General features: G+C 43.3%; 1 protein-coding gene across 1 annotated transcript in view; it reads right to left on the bottom strand.

Moving 5' to 3' along the window:
* The window catches only part of SDK1 (sidekick cell adhesion molecule 1), an 819863-nt gene that overhangs the window by 359437 nt on the left and 439991 nt on the right, over nt 1-20435 (bottom strand). The window contains exons 5-8 of the mRNA XM_004385956.1: nt 16205-16316; nt 14946-15136; nt 4471-4554; nt 2-196 (exon numbers count right to left, since the gene is read on the bottom strand). Coding sequence (XP_004386013.1) covers nt 2-196; nt 4471-4554; nt 14946-15136; nt 16205-16316 — 582 coding nt within the window. The remainder of the gene's footprint in view (nt 1; nt 197-4470; nt 4555-14945; nt 15137-16204; nt 16317-20435) is intronic.

Below are 20435 nucleotides of genomic sequence, written 5' to 3' on the forward strand. Positions count from 1 at the left end.
CTGGTGACGTCCAGGTAGGTATAGGTCTGGATCTCTCCGCCTTCATTACTGGCAAAGCACTGGAAGATTCCAGAGTCTTCTGGATGCAGTTTCTGGATGTGCAGGCCTCCACTTGAGAGCACTTTGTATCGAGGATTCTGGAGCTTGTTGATGGCTACAGCATCCTTGTACCACTGGAGGGTTGGCAGGGGGACCCCTGTGCAGGAGTGGAAATAAACAGGCATTAAAAACAAACAAAAGTTGAAATTCTAAGAATTCCTTACATGAGCCTGAGGCAAAGATGTTTAAAAAGCTAAAATAGCAACATTTTACAGGCTGTTTCTCATGTGTTAGTCCTTTTGACCACCCCCCCCACCGCCCCGGGAAGTATTATCTTTCTAATCTAATATGAAGAAAGTGACACAGAAAGGTGTCAAGAGGATGCACTGCATCGACTCCTGTCACCTGGGCTGTGGTCCTTCCTGGTGCTTCTCTGAGCCTGCACAGGTCTGTGCTCCTGTTTGCAGAGAAAGAGGTCCCACTGTGAGGGGCTATGAGGCAGGGTCAGACGGTGGCTGTGGCTAGGGCCTATATCCCAGACTCCGAGGAATCCTGGCTGTCACACTGCTCTCCCTGGTGGCCTTGCTGCATGGGACAAACCCTGGGTGAGGGGACACCGGGCTCGATCTTCTGGTAGCTTCTCTGGGTGGTGGGTTACTAGCAAGAGTGGAAGACTGCTTCCTCATGACTTCTCTCCGAGCCTTCCTGAAAGGTCAAGCCCACCTGAGAAGGGGCAGTTGGGTAGAAGAGGGGCAATCTATAGAACTAAGCCAAAGCACACAAGGTAAGAAAGTCCAGGAATATGGTGGGCCTGAGTATGTCTGTTGCGGGCCTGTGGGAGAGTGCAGAAATATCTAGATCTCAGGTGGTTCTGTACCTCAGTTTCTCTAAATATGAAATGGACTTAAATTAAAACAGGTATTGATGTGATTTGTGGTGAAAAGCACATTGAAGTCCCTTAACTCAAGATGGTATGCAAGTGCAACATGTCTTCTTTAATAAATAAAGTTAATGTCACAGAATTTTTTCAAATTAATATATTCGCAGATTCTGCTCTTTGGCTTCATTATGTTTCTGTCACTTTTCATTAGATCAGGAAATTAAAAAAAGAATCCATTTCAAGGTAAAAGCATAACCAATTCATGTAAAATCTCATAATAGCAATTACATGATATAGCTTTCAGAAAGAATAACCACTTCCCATTCTGCTATAGTTTCATTGTCAAAATTAACAGAAAGCAGTAAATTAAACGATAGCAATGCAATGTTGAAAGAGTCGTTCAATATATATTTATAAGTCTATACTTAACAAGTAGTTTATTCTGTAGAAATCATACAAAAAAAACCATTCTCTTATAAAAGGGAGAATTTAAGATTGTTATTTATTGAAAAATAATTGTTAGTACATAGCAGAGCAGGAGTATTTCTATTTGGGGCCATTTAATGTCATAAACAGAAATCTCATCCCCCTCAGTATTGTATGCATGCATTTCTAAAAGAAAAGCACTCTAAATATTTTATAACTTCACAATCACTGAGTTGTTGGCCTTAAAAAGCAGGCGTTTACACAAAAAAGAGAACAATGCAACCACAGATAGGAAAATATTTCCATTTAAAATTTACATTACCCCCCTCTCATCCCGCTTCTCCCCTCCCTGCGCTGCAGTGGTGGAGCTAGAACAGGGGACCCCCCCCCCATTCTGCTTCTCCCCTGCCTGTGCTGTACTGGTGGAGCTAGAACAGGGGGACTCCCCCATTCCACTTCTCCCCTCCCTGTGCTGTACTGGTGGAGCTAGAACAGGGGGACTCCCCCATTCTGTTTCTCCCCTCCCTGCACTGTACTGCTGAAGCTAGAATAGAGGGAGCAGAAGTGGAACAGAGGGAACATTGTAAGCAGACCAGCAGCTGGAGCCACAACTCCTCACGGAGCAAGCCCGCAGGATGGTAGCAGTTGTCCCCAAGGCACAGACAGGAGAGAGGAAAGTGCTCTCTTTAGATGCTCATCTCCAACTTTAGCATCGACACTGCTCCCAGTGACACCCACTCACTTTCAGAAGCAAGAATGACGTGCATTTACTTGTGCATATGTTGCTGTTGTTGTTAGGCACTGTCGTGTTGGCTCTGACTCACAGCAACCCCAGGCACAACAGAAAGAAGTGCTGCCCGGTCCTGCATCATCCTCACAATTGTTGCTACTTTTTAGCCCATTGCTGCAGCCACTGTGTCAATCCATTTCGTTGAGGTTCTTCCTTTTTTTGCTCACCCTCTACTTTACCAAACATGATGTGCTTCTCCAGGTATTGGTCTCTCCTGAGAACATGTCCAAAGTATGTGAGAGGAAGTCTTGCCATCCTTGCTTCTAAGGAGCATTCTGGCTGTACTTATTCCAAGACAGATTTGTTCGTTCTTCTGGCAGCCCATGGTATAGTCAATATTCTTTGCCAACACCATAATTCAAATGCATCAATTCTTTTTTGGTTTTCCTTATTCATTGTCCAGTTTTTGCATGCATATGAGGTGAATGAAAATACCATGGCTTGGGTCAAGTGCACCTTAGTCCTCAAAGTGACATCTTTGCTTTTTAACACTTTAAAGAGGTCTTTTGCAGAGGATTTTCCCAGTGTAATATATCGTTTGATTTCTTCACTGCTGCTTCCATGGGCATTGATCGTTGAACCAAGTAAAATGAAATCACCTGTACCTATAGATAAATGACATTTGTTCAAAGCCTCAGGGCCCCAGCTCTCAGAGGAAGGACAGGTATCCAGCAAGTGGATTTGGTTTGGATCCTGTTTCTATTACCATGTGACCCTAGGTAACTTGGAGTCACTAGGTGGCACAAATGATTAGTGCTTCGCTGCCTACTGAAAGGTTGGAGTTTTAAGTCCACCTAGAGGTGCCTTGGAAGAAAGGCCTGGAAACTTACTTCTGAAAAAAAATAAGCCATTAAAAACCCTGTGGAATGCAGTTCTACTCCAATACACATGGGATTGCCACTTGAATCAACTCAGTGACAACTGGTTTGTTTTTTGTTCCCCCTAGGTAAGTTACTTAGCCAATACTTGATGAGTAAAACTCTATACACCAGGCACTGGGTGATGGTCTTACACAAGCATCTCAGTTCATCTTCGTGGCTCTGCACCTTGGCCGAGTTACTTAACCTTGCTGCCTGATGCTTGGTTTCCTTATGCGTACAGGGGGATACAATATCTCTCTTATGGAGCTATTTTGAAGATTTACAAAGGTACTCCTTTTCTCCAAGCTCTTAGAGGTGTAGAAGAAAATACCAAAAATAAATACATAAAAACAGTTGCCATTGAGTCAATTCCAACTCATGGTGACCCCATGTGTGTCAGAGTAGAACTGTGCTACATAGGGTTTTCAATGACTGCTGTTTTGGAAATAGACTGCTGGGCCTTTCTTCCGAGGTGCCTCTGGATGGGCTCGAATCTCCAGACTTTGGGTTAGCAGCCAAGTGTGTTCACTATTTGTACCACTGGGGGACTCTGGTAGAAGAAAATACTCACCCTTAATTTGACGGACATGTACTAACATAAAAGAGAAGGTCCTTTTCATTTCTTGACAGTCTCCAGAATATAAACACAGCTTTTGTGAATGAAATTGCCTTAAAAAGCTTGTCTTTGTTAGGAGGTTTTGTATACTCCCCATGTTGTCCGAAAGGCATAAAATGGTAGCAATGGACAGCCAGTAATAAGGGAATGGGGGATGAGGTATAGGATTATCTGGATAACAAGAGAAGAGTTGAACCAAAGCTGGAAAGGTAGAAAAATAGGAAGATTTCCTATTCAAAAAATTTAAAACAATCTCTCTTCCTACAGAGCAGATTTGCCATCAGTCTCAATTGCCCATGGGTGAGGATGAATGTTCTATCCCAAATCTTGTCATGCTCTTATGGAATCAGAGAATTTGAAGGGGAGCCATGAGGACATGACTGTTGGCCTCTCCCTTGTTTGGGACAGATGGGGTTAAGCCTTCTTTTTGTTTCCTTGGGTAAATATTATTACCTCTGTTTTACAAATGAGTAAGCAAAAGTTCAGCAAGGTCAAAAACATTGTCCAAGGTCACATGCCCAATAACTGAGTTTGCCAGTATCAGTTGCCGTTAAGTCGATTCTGACTCATGGCGCCCCCATGTGTGTCAAAGTAGAACTGTGCTCCATAGGATTTTCAATCGCTGCTTATTCAGAAGTAGATCACTAGGCCTTTTTTCCAAGGCACCTCTGGGTGGACTCCAACCTTTCCGTTAGTAGCCGAGTGCTCACCTTTCTACGTCATCCAGGGGCTTAACTGAGTTCTACTCCAAAGTCTCTGTTCTTACCCATCACACTTCACATCTCCCATCTTGTCCTGGAAAAATACCATTTCCTTCCTCCATATCATGGCTGTTATACAACAGCTTCTCCACACTCACCCATCGCTTGGCATGCGATGTCCACGGTTTCTTCTACTTCAACTAAAATCCGGCTCTCCGGTTCAGCGGTAAAATAGGGCGGCTCTTTAAACAAGAAGAAAAAAAATAATAAAATAACCCTAAGTTAAAGAAGTATATTTCAAAAGACCTTAATAATCTTACGCGGTCTGAGCCCCTTTGTGAAACTATTTTTTAAAACTTCATCATCAGTTGCTACCATACACACAAACTCAGTATTCAGTGAGCAGAGGCCACAGTTTGTATTCCCAGGTTTCAGAAAGCAAATCAATACTCAGGGTGATGGCTACTTTTCAGTTTATAGGCTTGAATCATGAAATATTTTAATTCACATTTTAGAGGGACTATCCCAAGAGGTTCATAAAGGTTTACATTTACAGCATAGCATTTTATAGGCTAGTTTGCTTCAGTATCTAAACACCAACTCATGATGCATGTCAAATAAAGTGCCAGAGCATGCCACCAGGCCTACATCAGGGAAACCGTGTAACCTGTTAACATATTTTTTAAAGTCTCAGCAGTTCTTCCCCAAAATATAGATACAATACCTCAATGGAATACAAAATAATAGCAAAAAGGGAAAAAAAGGTGTCTCATCTATCTTTAGTACCAAAGGAAACTCTTAACCACTTGCTTATCTGTAGATACTCAATTCGCCTGTTCAACAAGAAAACGGTGGTGTATTAAACAATGAATTTCCTTGGAGAGTAAACTGCAATATTTTTCTCAGTTTACTCAGCAGAAACTCAACAGTGGCACAGCCAAGTCTGTCAAGTACCAAGATGGTAGTGATTGAATTATCAAAACAACAAAAGGGTGTTGTATTCACTTTCTGTGTGCTAATTAATTTCTGGGCACTATTTTCTAGAGTTGTTTATTTTAATTGTAATTGCATCGAATGTGGATAATATAGCTTAGCATGCCACCAATATTGAATGTATCTTTAAAACAGGGTGGAACCTAAAGGAGGAAAGAGAGAAATGAAAGCTTGGCATTGAAAGGAGATGATAAAGGAGAGAATGTTGCAGGTTTCTGAGTGGAGGCAAAGTGAGGCATAATTCTGCAATTACCTGGATCACTCAGGCAGAAACAGTCTGCCTGGATCATCTATCTGGCTGAGCCAATGGCTGCAAACTCACTAGACTGAGGCGAACTCCTCTACCAAGTTTTTTTTGTGTATATAAACAAACAAACAAACAAACCCATTAACATTTAGTTGATTCCAACTCAGGGCAATCCTATGTGTTACAGAGTAGAACTGTTCCATAGGGTTTTCTTGGCTATAATGGTGGTACAATGGTTAAAGAAACCAAAAACCAAACCCATTGACATCAAATCCATCCCAACTCATAGCCACGGTATATAGGTTAGAGGAGAACAGCCCCATAGGGTTTCCAAGGATGTAATCTTTACAGAAGCAGACTATCACATCTTCCTCCTGTGGAGTGGCTGGTGGGTTCAAAACCACTGAACTTTTGGTTAGCAGCCGAACACTTAATCGCTGCGCCACCAGGGTTCCTATTAATGGTTAAAGGCTTGGCTGCTCACTGAAAGATTGGTGATTCAAACCCACCCAGTGGCTCTGCAGGAGAAAAGACCTGGTGATCGCTTCCATAAACATTACCAACTAGAAAACCCTATGCGGCAGTTCTGCTCTGTCACATGAGGTTGCTATGAGCCGGAATTGACTCGATGGCATCCAACAACAGCAACAATCTTTACAAAAGCAGATTGCCAGACCTTTTTTCCACAATGCTGATAAGTAGATTCAAACTGTCAGTCTTTAGGTCAGTTGTTGTTAGGTGCCAAGTTTTTTGTGTATATGAAAAACAAATAACAACAACAAAAAAAACCCATTATCGTTGAGTTGATTCCAACTCTGTGTGTGCAGAGTAGAACTGTGCTCCACGGGATTTTCAATGACTGATTTTTTCGGAAGGACCTCACCAGGCCTGTCTTCCAAAGCACCTCTGGGTGGGTTTGAACCATCAACTTTTCAGCTAGTAGTAGAGTGCTTAACCATTTGTACCACCCAGAGACTTTCTGTGTAAGACCAGGGCAAAAGAAATACTGCAAAGATTAAATGTCCGCCTTTTCCAAGCTAGTCTTCATTGCACACTCATATATTCACCACAAAGTCATGCTTTCTTAATCAATAATAATGATTGCAGCATTATTTATGTCCTAACTATACAGTAGCTGCATCCTGCCAAGGCCCTTGTGTTCAGGTCATGCCCCGTATTCATCAATGAATGCTAAATCAATATCTGCTGCCATGATCTGATTAAAGGGATATGAGAAGAAAAGGACAGAAAAAAGAAAACATTAAGTTAGAACATCAACATTTGCCTATGATTCATTTCTTTTTTTTTTAATCGAACATTTTACTTTGAGACAATTGTAGACTCACATGCAGTTGTAAGAAATAATGCAGATACCACTACCAAACATTCTGATCAGGGTCACAATAGGCGGAACCTGAGAGAAAGGGAAAAAAATATGGAACAGAACTTCAAATTCTCAAAGAATCCAGACTTACTGGACTCATTGAGACTGAAGAACTCCCTGAGACTATTGCCCTGAGATACTCTTTAAACCCTGAACTGAAACTATTCCCTGAAGTCACCTTTTAACTAAATAGCAGGTTAACTCAAAAAGTAAACAATTTCACCCTTTATCCCTATGAGACCAAATGGACAACAGTTAACTCTAAAGCATAGATGAGAAGGTTGGGGGTAGTGAGGCTAAATTAATGGGAGTGGAACACCTAGAATGCAAAAAATGAGAAAGTTTATACAATGTGAAGAATGTAACCAATGTCACTGAACATTATGTGTAGAAATTGTTGAACGGAAAACTGCTGTGTATACTTTTACCAAAAACACTACAAAATATTTTTTTTTTAAAAAAGAATACAGAAAGATGTCATGTAGGCTTTATCCAGTTTCTCCAATGCTAACGTTTTGCAAAATTGTAGAATATCATGACCAGGATACTGACACTGATACAATCTACCTACCTTATTCATATCTCCCCAGTTTTGCTTGTACTCATTTGTGTGTGTGTATGTGTGTCTGTATGTGTGTGTGTGTTAATTCTATGCAATTTTATCTCACATGTAGGTTTATGTATCTACCACCACAGTCAGGATGCAGAATATTCTATCACCACAAGACTCCCTCTTGTTGTCCTTTTATAACCATGCCCCTCCCCAACCCCCATCTCTAACCCCTGGCAATCACAAACCTGTTCTCCATCTATATAATTTTGTCATTTCAAGAACATTATATAAATGGAATCATACTGCATGCAACCTTTTGGAATTGGCTATTTTTTCCCCACTCAGCATAATTCCCTTGAGATTTGTCCAAGGTGAATGACATTTTGATATTAAAAATCCATCCATATCATGCTCAACACCTACATGACCAGACAACATGCCACAAGATAGTGATTATGGATGGTGGCTAGCACGACAGCCTCAGTGTCCATGTGCTGCCTGCGTTCTAACTCTGTAATGCCTCCAGCTTCCTCAAGAGCCAGAGAGAAACCTAGCCCTGTGTAGAGTTGAATTAGCTGGGATCCTGGGCTGGGAGGTGTGCCAGGAACCTCAGGGTCGACCTGAGCAGCAATCCTCTGAGGGCTGTCACCCCTCCCCCACCCCTGCCAATTACCACGTGGGCTTGGAATAAATTTTGGTTCCCTGGTGGGAAAACTCCACCCCACTCCATACATCCCATAACTGCCAAATGCAGAGTGGCCAGGCTCCACGGGCCCGGAAGTGATCTAGGAAGGGTAGCCTGCCAATGCTGGCCAACTGCTATCTCTTTCTTGTGGAGACAATACCCAGGCGAGTCTTACTAGTTCAAACTACAAAGGCCAGTGTCATGGATTGAATTGCGTCCCCCAAAAGTATGTGTCAATTTGGCTAAGCTGTGATTCCCAGTATTGTGTGATTGTCCACCATTTTGTCATCTGATGTGATTTTCCTATGTGTTGTCAATCCTACTTTCTGACACTAATGCGGTGGGATTAGTGGCAGTTATGTTAATGAGGCGAGACAATCTACAAGATTAGGTTGTGTTTTAAGTCAATCTCTTTTGAGATATAAGACAGAAGCAAGCAGAGAGACATGGGGACCTTATACCACCAAGAAAGCAGCACCGGGAGCAGAGTACATCCTTTGGACCCGGGGTTCCTGCGCTGAGAAGCTCCTAGTCCCAGGGAAGATTAATGACAAGGACCTTTCCCTAGAGCTGACAGAGAGAAAGCCTTCCCCTGGAGCTGGCACCCTGAATTTGGACTTCTAGCCCCCTAGACTGTGAGAGAATAAACTTAGCCTTGATAAAGTCATCCACTTGTGGTATTTCTGTTATAGCAGCACTAGATGATTAAGACATGTTTGTTCATTCATTTATACTTTTGACTTATTCCAGAAAGTTCTTCAGGTGCTGAGCAAGCAGAATAGATATGGAACTGCCAAAGGAAGGCCCTCAAAGGCCCACAAAGCTTCAAATCTCATTCCTTTTCCATTACTTTACAAATGTTACAAAGTTTCTGAGTGGCACAAGTGTTATGTGCTTGGCTACTAACCAAAAAGTTTGGAGGTTCAAATCCACCCAGAGGCTCCTTGGAAGAAAGGCCCAGTGATCTACTTCCAAAAAACTCAGCCATTGAAAACCCTACACAGGACAGTTCTACTCTGACACACATGGGGTCACCATGAGTCGGAATTGACAGCAACTGGTTGATAGAGGTTACAATTTCTCTCCATGCTGACTCTTCATATGGCCCTAATTCCACAGGTGCTGGGAAGATTTTTCTCTTGATCCCCAGCTATCTGTGCACACGGCCTGCCACAAGACAAAGAAGTGGGGAAGATTTCATGCACATCAACCATGAGAAGACTGTGCATGGAGCAGTGTGAAAATCCTTTTGGAATCAGTTGCTCTGTACAGGCTTTTTCAGCCACTTAATCTTCAAAGGCCAGTGAGCCGGTGCATGTCTTACCTAATCAGCAACAACTCTTTCTAAAAAGGGTGTGCTGCCAATAGAGGTGCACACTGGACTTTTAAAAATTTATCACAACTGCAGCTAATAAAACCGGGGATTGAAACGAACATTTTCATTGCTTTTGAAACAATATGAAGATATCAGGAAAATGCTCTTGCACTCAATGTGAGAGAAGATGTAAAAGGAAAGGCCAGCATAGGCAGAGTCCCCACACCTGCCTGGAGGCCACGGGCAGCTGCCTCCAGGGTTTACAAGCCTCCACTGCTGGATCTCAGAATGAGGGTGGAGCACCTCCCAGGCAGACCAAAGTAAGGCCTCTGCCTTATGCCCACCCTTTTCGAAATGTCAGGGGACAGACAGCTGGTTCTAGCCTGATGGAGGCAGCCATGGGGAGACAGTCCACACTGGCCAATGATTCTCCACGCTTTCCCACCCTGGGCTCTTTCTGCGAAAACAAATAAAAAACCTAAAAACCCTGGGTTTGTGTTGCAGGGTTTGTCTGAATAGGAGTCACCGTGAAACCCAAAGATGCTCCATGTTCTGTCTTCCCTTCTCCTCCAAATGGCCATCCTAGGGGAACAGCAGGTCCTTGGTGTCCCCTTGGCTTACCATCATCGTTCACATTGGGTGCCCTCACCCGTTGTGGTAGGCAGAAAGGCCCCCCCAAAGATGTCCCCAGCCTCATCCCTGGAGCCAGTGAATAGGCCATGATCCATGGCAGAGGGAGGAGTCCTGGTGGCACAGTGGTTAAGCACTCATCTGCTACCAAAAGGTTGGCAGTTTGAACCCATTGGCTGCTCTGTGGGAGAAAGATGCGGCAGTCTGTTTCTGTAAAGATTTACAGCATTGGAAACTCTATGGGGGCAGCTGTACTCTGTCCCATAGGGTCATGATGAGTTGGAATTGGTTTTTTTGTTTAGGGTACATGGCAAAGGGGCTTTGCGGATATGATTAAGGTTAGGGACTTTGAGATAAGGTAATCTTGGATTGTCTAGGTGGGCCGACTCTAATTCCACAGGTCCTTAACACAAAGAATGTTCTTCAGCTAGAAGCAGGAGAGATAAGGCATATGGGAGGTCAGAGATACTCAGAGCATGAGAAGGACTCCGGCCGCAGTTGTTGGCTTTGACGATGAAGGGGGTCATGAGCCAGGAAATGTGGGGGGCCAGCCATCACTGTGGGCGATGGAGGCTTAGTCCCACTGGGGGAGGTCTGGAAGCCAGCGTAGAAGATACCCCTCTGAATTACATACCCACCTGTTAGGAGCAAGGGAGCACAGGTATGTACCCCCCAACTCCTGTCATTCAGTGGTTGACAGTGTTCCTGGGGTGTTAATCCCCAACATATCCAACCTGCCATACAAGTGGGTACATTTGGCCCCCGTAGCCAAAGTTCCCAAGTAGGAAATGTGACCCTGGGATGGCCATATGGAGGAGAAGGGAAGACAGAATAGGGAGCATCTTTGGGTTTTACAGTGAGTACTACTCAGTCAAGTCCTGCAATGCAGACCTAGGGTTTTTAGATTTTTTGGCAGAAGCCAAAGCCCAGCCACAGGGCAGGAAAGCAGAATCCTTGGCCCATGTGGCCCATCTCCCCCAAGGCTGCCTCCATCGGGCCAAAACCAGCTCTGTCTCTGATTTAATATGGAAGTTTCTAACACTGGCCATATGAAGCCACTAGCCACGACACCCTATGTCTTCTTAGACAACACAGCCATTTCATTTATTGGCAGCACGAGGTTATATTGTCATCCTGTTGGATAATGGGGATTTGGGTGAAGCCCTTTAAGGTAAAGGTAGTGAAAACACTAACTAAAACCCCGTGGCATTTGGACATCGACAGTGTGCACTGCAGTAGGGCAAAGGGTCTGGCTTGGCTCTAGCAGCATGTGCCATGGTGTGCCTGGGGAACAGAAAGCAAGGTTGGTGGGATGCATAGGGCTGTGTGTGGTATGCGGCAGTGAGGAGGTTATCACAGAGGGTCAGAAGGCAGGTCAGGAGAAGACAGGAATGTTGGAGAAACAGCAGCAGCACCGGCTGAGGTCCAGCCACAGAGAACACTGAACACCAAATGACAGAGGAAGTGGCTTTATAGTGAGGGCAATGGGTGTCAGCAGGCATAGCACTGCCTGGAATCAGACCTCCGAGTGCCTGTTTAAACCACTGAGATTAAGCAATACAGTGGGGAGGCTGACTGACAGGCAGAATAAACAACTGCCACTGCTCTGTCTTGTCTCATCAGCATGAAAGAGAAGTAATTAGAAGCCAGTTTGCCTCTGTGTTCTTTCATCTGCATGTTCACATCTACCGCTCTTCTCCAGTGTCACCGGTGACAGCCCTGCAGGATCGGTCACAATATTTCTGGAGGGTTCCCTCCATGACAGCAGAGGTAGGGGTGATCACAGCTGAAATCACTCTGAATGACAGAAACACTCTCCTCGATGCTTTTCTCATATGATTCGACAACAAAATCCTACCTGTCACAGGAAATCCTTACACATAAAAGGAGCACTACCTATCGGGGATCAAACTGTCAAAAGCAACTCGAAAGGTTAGATAGGAACCTTAGGGGGCAGTGAGTTTATGTTAATGGAGGAGGAATAATTCAGAAAAGGAGGGTGAGAATGGTTGCACAACTCTAAGAATATAATCAGTGTCACTGAATTGTACATGTAGAAAGCGTTGAGATGGTGTATGTTCTGCTGTGTATATTTTCAACAACAACAGAAAATAACAATTTTTTTTTTTAATGTTGAAAAAAGGGGGTTTTTAAATCAGCATCATAAAGAAGTAGAGTGTGTTCGTGTACCTTTAAAAGTCAGAACACAAGAGAAGGGAACTCAGGAGAACACAGGAATCATCTGCTTTGGAATTCAGATATAAATGCAAAATCAAAGTTCACATGATAGATTTCAGTATTTTTAAAGGAATAATGATGATTGAAGCAAACATTCTAGTTTGCAGGGAGATAGATTTCTTTTCTTGTTTAAATTACCTGAAAGTGTTTTAACACAATATAGTCCTGTCTACTAGAGATTTACACATCACAAATTTTAATTTTGGTTCACTCTATAACACACTGCACTCAAATAGCTATAGATCAACGCTGATGAAAAGTCTTTGCAGGGAATGGGGATATGGTATGCACATCTATCGCTAAAGTTTGAATGAGAAAGGCAGCAAAAGAACCAGCTCAGATCCCCAGTGTACAATCAACAGAGATTGTGATGCAAAGCTTGCTTTCTCTTATACTTTGAAAATTCTTAGGCTTTTTTCCTTCTTTCGGAGGGGCTGACAGGTTTGCATTGCATTGTATTCAGCAGAATCACATTCTGGACACAGTCATTTCCTGATGATTTAAAGGAACATGGCCTCTTCAGGCAAACTCTTTCATGCAGTATTCCTTGATACTTTTGCTAATTTCATTGGAAAATATGAGCTTTTGCATTTCTCTTCCCAAAGTGGCAAACTGGAAAATATGTTGCTGAAAGAGCTATTGAGGAGCCCTGGTGGTGCAGTGGTTAAGTGCTCAGCTGCTAATAGAAAGGCTGGTGGTTCAAACCCACCCAGCATCTCTGCAGGAGAAAAATCTGACAATCTGCTCTTGTAAAGATTATAACCTAGAAAATCCTATGGGACAGTTCTACTCGGTTACACGGGGTCGCTATGAGAGTCAGAATCGACTTGACGGCACACAGCAACAACAACAACAAGGAGCTATTGCTCTCAGAATGGTTTTGATCTTCATTACTCTCAGTTCTCCTTATTCCCACAGAGGAGTGGTGCAGTAGAGATTCTCCTTCCTAAAACCAACCTCGAAGGCACCCTGTTATCAGTAGCGGTATTGGCCAGCACTCTGGAAAACAGGTCACTCTGATAGTAATCACATCCACTTAAGAAGAATAAGAGTATTACAGCAGCTGGAAAAATAAGAAAGAAAGGCACTCACCCTACAATTTAATGTTACTGTAATCTGATAATAAACTGAGGATGTCCTTAGCCACTGCACAACACACACTTCCTAAACACCGATAACGTCCCAGCACTTAGAGTTTAGAAACTCAGATGTAGTTGATTTTATCTTCTTCTTCTTGGCTCAGGAATAAGACTTGGCTCTTTTCATAGGAAGTATCTCTGCTCTAGTTTAGTTTAACAAAAGGTAATTTGCCGTACCGTGGTGGTTTGCATGTTGCTGTAATGATGGAAGCAATGATGGTATTTCAAATACCTGCAGGGTCGCTCATGGTGGACAGGTTTCAGTGGAGCTTCTAGACTAAGACACAGTAGGAAGAAAGGCCTGGTGATCTACTTCTGAAAATTAGCCAATGAAAACCTCATAGATCACAATGGAATACAGTCTGATACAGACATCATCCGGAAAGACGAATCGTTAGAAAAGGACATCACGTTTGGTAAAGGAGAGGGCCAACAAAAAATGAGAAAAACCCTCAATAAGATGGACTGCCACAATAGCCATGACAATGGATTCAAACATACCAACAATCATGAAGATGGTGTAGGACTGGGCAATATTTTATTTTGTTATACATAAGATCACCATGAGTCAGAGCTGACTCGACAGCAACTAACAACATCCAATAGTTTTTAACTTCCTTCTGGGTCAAAAAATAACAATAACAGAATACTAGCAAAATAAGAGTTCGCTGAAAGCTTAGCAGCATAAAAGGCCAGAATAGGAAGGTCACATATATGATAAGCATTTTTATCCCTGCATTTCCCACGCTTTATGATTGAATGAACATTTCTTGGAGGTGTACAGAATAACATCAACACTTCGCTAAAACCTGGCTTTAACAGATTTATGTTCTTGGAAAAGAAGAATAGGACAGATTTGGAAAATAAACTCAGCTTCACTTCCATCTCCCAAGTTAAAAATAAAGTTGAGGAAATGTAGGCGCTACTCTTTTGTTTCACTATGTCTGTCAGTCTGTCATACTGTGGTGGCTTGTGTATTGCTGTGATACTAGAAACTACACTACCTGTATTTCAAATATCAGCAGGGTCACCTGTGATGGACAGGTTTTAGCTGAACTTCCAGACTAAGACAAACTAGGAAGAAAGGCCTGGCAATCTAATTCCAAAATTCAGTCAATGAAACCTTATGGATGACAACAGAACACTGTCCAACTTGCTTGCTTTGGACATGTCATCAGGAGGGATCAATCGCTAGAGGAGGACATCATGTTTGGTGAAATAGAGGGTGAGGGAGACCCCTGGTGAGATGGACTGGCACAATAGCCACAACAATAGATTCAAACATGCTGTTAATTGTGAGGATGACGCAGGACCAGCCCGTTGCAATATTTCACTCTGTTGTACATAAAGCTGCCATAAATTGGAGTTGACTCAGTGGCAGCTAACAGCTAACAACTTTTGTTTCCACGAACCCATCAGTGTGAGGATAGTTACCAGTTTGGTCATTACCTATGATGGAGAGGAAGGCTTTTGCTCTCGCTGGTTCAAAGGTGCTCCCCCTCAGTGCTGCCTCGCAGATATACATCCCAGTGTCAGCGGACGTTGGGTTGCTGATGGTGAGGTGCCTCCCAAAGCTGTGTAGCCCACTGCTGATCCTCACCCCGTTTCTCTTCCAGGACACACTCAGCTCTTCCACAGGTCTGGGAGAACAGAGGGCATGAGTGACAGTCACTGTGAATCATGTAGATAACAATGATAATAAGTCCAGGCATTCAGCACAGGCTTGACAAAGTGAATTCTACCAGGATCCACGGCAGGTTGAACAATGGACATTTACAAATCAATCCACATATAGCTCTATTCCCTTAGATGGCACGCATCAATGATACATTCAGCTCAAGGGCTACTGAGCAAGGATAGCTAATTGAAGCAGCAATGGACCATAAGCGCTAATGATTCCGTTTGCTCAGGAAAAGAATATTTAAAATAAATACGATGGGACCCAGATCCGTGAGAGGCATGATATTGGGAACTCAATCCTGGAGCCACCACAGACTGCAGAGAACATTTAGGGCTACAGAGAAGAGGGACCAATGCTTTTCCTTGCCTCTTAAAGGTCACAACTCCTCTCTCCTCCTCAGCTCGGACCTCAGTGAAGACGCTCCACCATCACCCAGAGCTAAACTGAAAAGTGTTGCACTGTTGTAATACCAGGCTTGGGCCAAAGTCATCATTTCCAGTTCCCTCTCTTCCCATATATGTTATGCTCATAGCCCAGCTGGACAGACCGCCACTGCTAGAAGAACAAACTACATATGATGTGTAATTTGTCTTTCCACTAGAGAGTAATCTCATCGTACTTATAATTTATTGGCATTCCCTAAGTAAAGAACTATGGGGTTAGTCGTGGCTCAGCTGTAAACTTTTAGCCTTCCATGTGGGAGTCTCAGGTTTGATTCCTAGTCAATGCACCTCATGCGCAGCCACCACCTGTCTGTCAGCAGAGGCCTGTGTGTTGCTATGATTCTGAATGGTGTTCTGCAGAGCTTCTAGACTAAGATAGACTAGGAAGAAAGGCCTGGTGATCTACTTCTGGAAATCAGCCAATGAAAACCCTATGGATCACAATGGCCTGATCCACAGTGGATCACGGGGATGGCACATGACAGTGTGGCGTTTCGTTCCATTGCGCATGCGTTGCGATGAGCCAGAGGCCAACTCAATGGCAGCTAACAACAGCAACAACAAGTAAAGACCTAGCTTCATACCTGGCGTTGGCTATGCATTCCAAGGTGACTTCACTGGTTCCAGCCACCACGCTCCTGTTGCCTGGAGGAATCACTATAACAGGGGCCATGGTTTCAGGTGTGCCCATATCTCCTGTGTTGGAGAAAACAAAGATGCCCATGGGAATCTTCTAATGAAGACAATGTAATGATTGGAACACTACAAACAAGAGGTCTTGTCAAGTCATGCTGAGAGTAAACCCAGAAATCTCACAACCCTGCCCTGACCCGCCTAGGGGAGCTGTTCAGTGTAGTCATTGTCACTGGTCTTTATCCACCTGTATGAACCTGGCGTCTCAGCCCAGCCGGTCTCCTCTGGTCTCATCCACAGCCCCTAAAAATGCATCCCCACTAGAAAGCTCTGTACCCGAGACTATCACATTATCACTTGGAATATCCTGTGGCTAAGGGGCTTCCAACTGTTGTACATTTTCAAGAACGTGTGCTAGTTTTATTTATTAATTTAAGACTTTTCTTACTGAATTATCTGGTATACCCACTATTTTCAAATCCGTTCAATTCCACAGATATTTAATGTGCTCAGCACTGTGCTAGGCACACGTTATTAGGAAGCAGCTGGCTTTCTCACTAGTGCCTGCGGTGGATTAATTACTTTGTGTGTGGCCCTTCTAGTCATGATCTTGTGACCCCCACTCAGGTGATTGTGTGATAGGGTAATTGTGGCCTACCAAGGGGATTGGTCATTTTTGCCTTAAAAGAGAGCCAATTCCAGAGCAAAGAGGAGAGCCCACCACCACCAAAGAAGGAGAGGACGGCAGGAGACTGGCGCAGTGGGCTTCCCAGCCTACGGAGTAAGAAAGCTGGGTGCCTTTGGGCAGAGACTGAGGGCCAGGGAGAAGTCTACATGTGACCCACAAATTTAGGACTTGCCAGCCTCCACAACAAAGTGAGCTATTTCTTTATATGGTTCATGAGTTCTGTGAGACGTTGCAGGGCATTAGGGAACCCAAAGACAAGAGGCAGAGTACTGAATTGAGAGGAAGTAGTTGATGTTAGAGGTGATGGAGTGGTGCAGCTGCTTGGAAAAGTTAAACATTCGGGACATCTTTAACCTCTGCCTCACAGGACCCAGCTTTGTGCTGATTCTTATAAAAGAAATTATTTGTTTAGTGCCCAAATATGATTCCCTGGAGTAAATGCCTTCAGCTAACAAAGGGTTCAGTTCCATTAGAGCACTTTCAATCCTTTTCTTTTCTGGAAAGTAAATATCCTGAATTCACCTCTGTTTTGTGAGTATCAAACTACAAATAATTTAGCTCATACTTCTGGTGACAAAGAAGAAAAAATACGACAATATTTTTGCCACTTTTCTCTAAAATATATTTAACGTCAAAATTAAACTACCCAGAGTACCCTTTATTCCTGTTTATTTAGAGAAGTGGAGACAGATCAACCATTTCTAAAGCAAGAATAGAATAAAAGATGGAGATGTAGGAGAAGGAATGGAAATAAATTCAAAAGACTGCAAATGCAAAATGCTGCATCTAGTACTTCATGCTGAAAAGAGACTTGGCACCATTATGAACACCTGAAGAGAACTCTGGCCAATGGAAGGTTCTAGCTTGCCGGGCTGATGCTGGGATTAGGGCATTCAGAGATAAAAATGGGAAAAAGGGCTGGCCTCTTATCCAGTACACGGAGTCCCAGGTGGAGCAAATGGTTAACCGCTTGACTACTAGCCAGAGATTGGTAGTTTGAACTCACCTGGAGGTGACTTGGAAGATAGGCCTGGCAATCTGCTTCCAAAAGGTCACAGTCTTGGAAACCCTACAGAACAGTTCTACTCTGCATACATGGGGTCACCATGAGTCAGAATTGACTCAACGACAAAACAATAACTTACCAACACCAATTTCCCCCAGTTCTCTGTTCTGGTTGTAACTACTGCCTAATATGAGATTTTTGTATTAAAAGTTTATGTGAATAATAATTTAAAAAAATTGATGCAGGCAGAGTCAACAAATTAAATTTTTTAAAAACCAATACATGGATGTGAAGCTGATTGTTACTTATCATTGGGTCTGCTGGGGAAGCTGGGAAGCAACCTTGACACCTCCGGCTTCTCAAACTCTGTGCCCCAGAAGCCAGTCCTCCAGTGCTTCTTGGGAAAGTCTGCTGAAGAACTCCATTCTCTGGAGATCTTCCTTCTGACATTCTGCGTTTATCAAATTACAGAGGTGGGTGGAGTGGCTATCAGATTCTGAGCACAGACACATGCGTGATGGGGCAAAGGCTGGAACTGAATGACTCAGATCAACAGCCTGCCTGTCACCTGTGAAAGTCACTGATGCGGGGAAATGGCCTGAGAAGCTAATATTTGCAAAGAGTTATGGGAAGTGAAAGAGAGCAGCAGCAAATGCTAAAAGGTCACTGAGCAGGGTGCTAATTTGGCATTAATAACTGCTCAGCCACGGCAGCAAAAGAGGAAACGTGTGCTCAGCACTTGTCACTGCCAGGGGAGACTTGTCACCCAGCCACTCTGAACCCTGCTCCCGCAGCCTGTCCACTCCATGCTGACCCCAAGAACATGCGCATTAAACTGATAACACCACTTCTGAGCTTCAGAGCTTCTCAGAAATAAATGAAGCCCAATACTCCACCTTCCACCTTTATCCAAAGTGACAACAGAGAACTGACAGAGACACTTTCTTGACCGAAAGAGGGTCTGTCAGTGTGTTGTACTGTGGTGGCTTGTGATGCTGGAAGCTATGCCACCAGTATTTTAAATACCAGCAGGGTCATCCATGGTGGACAGGTTTCAGCAAAGCTTCCAGACTAAGACAGATTATGAAGAAAAGCCTGGCAATCTACTTCTGAAAAATCATTCATTAAAAACTCTATGGAGCACAGCTATACTCTGACATACATGGGTTGCCATGAGTTGGAGTAGACTCAATGGCAACTGCTTTTAAAAAGTGAAAGAGATTCAGGTTAAGATGTACCAGTTCTTAAAAAGAGTGATTATAATATACATAAGGCCATTGATAAGGTAAACTTGACATATGGAAACTACACAGAAAGACCAAAGCTAGGTATACATGTCTTCTGAGTGCAGAATCTATGCATTTTCTATTGAAATGCCTGTAAAAATATGTCGGTACAATTTGATATAAGTGACCAGAATTCAGATCTCCTGGTAAAAAGGGCAGGGCTTACTTTAACACACGATGCCTATTTATTTTCTTTTTTAAAAAATATTATTTTAAAATTTCAATCAAATTCATATGTGTACATGGGTCAAAAAGAGCAGTAGAGAAAGGTTTAAAATGAAATGCAATAACTCCCCCCTCTCTGGTCAAAGGTAACCTCTTGTCTTAGGCTGGGTTCTCTAGAGAAGCAAAACCAATAAAGTATATAAATATATATATAGAGAGAGATTTTATCAAGGAAACAGCTCACGCGATTGTAGAGGCTAGAACGTCCCAAGTCTGTGGATCAGGGTAGAGGCCTCTCCCAAGTCACACAGCTGCAGGGCTCCCACTCACAGGCTGTGCAGATCAACGAATCCTAGGTTCAGCAGATAAGCTGACAGCTCAAGTCCCAAGAACAGGAGATGAGATGACAGGAAGCAGCCACAGGATCCAGAGAGAGCAAAAAGCCAGAACGTCTGCTTATATACAGATTCAGGCCACACCCTCAAGAAGCCTCCCTTTCATCTGATTGGCTACTCACAGTATATTCAATCATGGGAATGATTACATTAAAATATGGAGAATCATGGCCCAGCCAAGTTGACACACAATCTTAACCACCACAGTCCACCCCTTGTCAACTTGGCACATGTACACATCTCCTTAAACCACACATAATCTCTGAATAAAGACAATGAGAAAGTCATACTTGCGCCTAACACGATACAACTAACATGCATACAATCAAAAACGCACTAGCCTCATTTACAGCTTATATTTTACAAGCGAAGGAAACAAAAATATTTGATGCACACATACAAAGTACAAATACTCATAACAGTTACAGTCCCTGTTTCTGCAACAGGTCATGTGGCTGTAACTGGTATTTAGAACTACCTTCTTCCACCACCCATTCTGTATTCCCTTTGCCCTCAGCAAGCACTTCAGCTGGTCGTGGTTCTTTGCCTGGTGGGGTGACCCAAACCTTCATTCCTGAAGGGTCTGCGTCATTAGTAGTCATGTCAGAATTAGGTTGTTGTAGTTTTCCATTGACTTTAATC

Source organism: Trichechus manatus, unplaced genomic scaffold (assembly GCF_000243295.1).
Source record: "Trichechus manatus latirostris isolate Lorelei unplaced genomic scaffold, TriManLat1.0 scaffold00151, whole genome shotgun sequence".
NCBI classification, from domain to species: domain Eukaryota; kingdom Metazoa; phylum Chordata; class Mammalia; order Sirenia; family Trichechidae; genus Trichechus; species Trichechus manatus.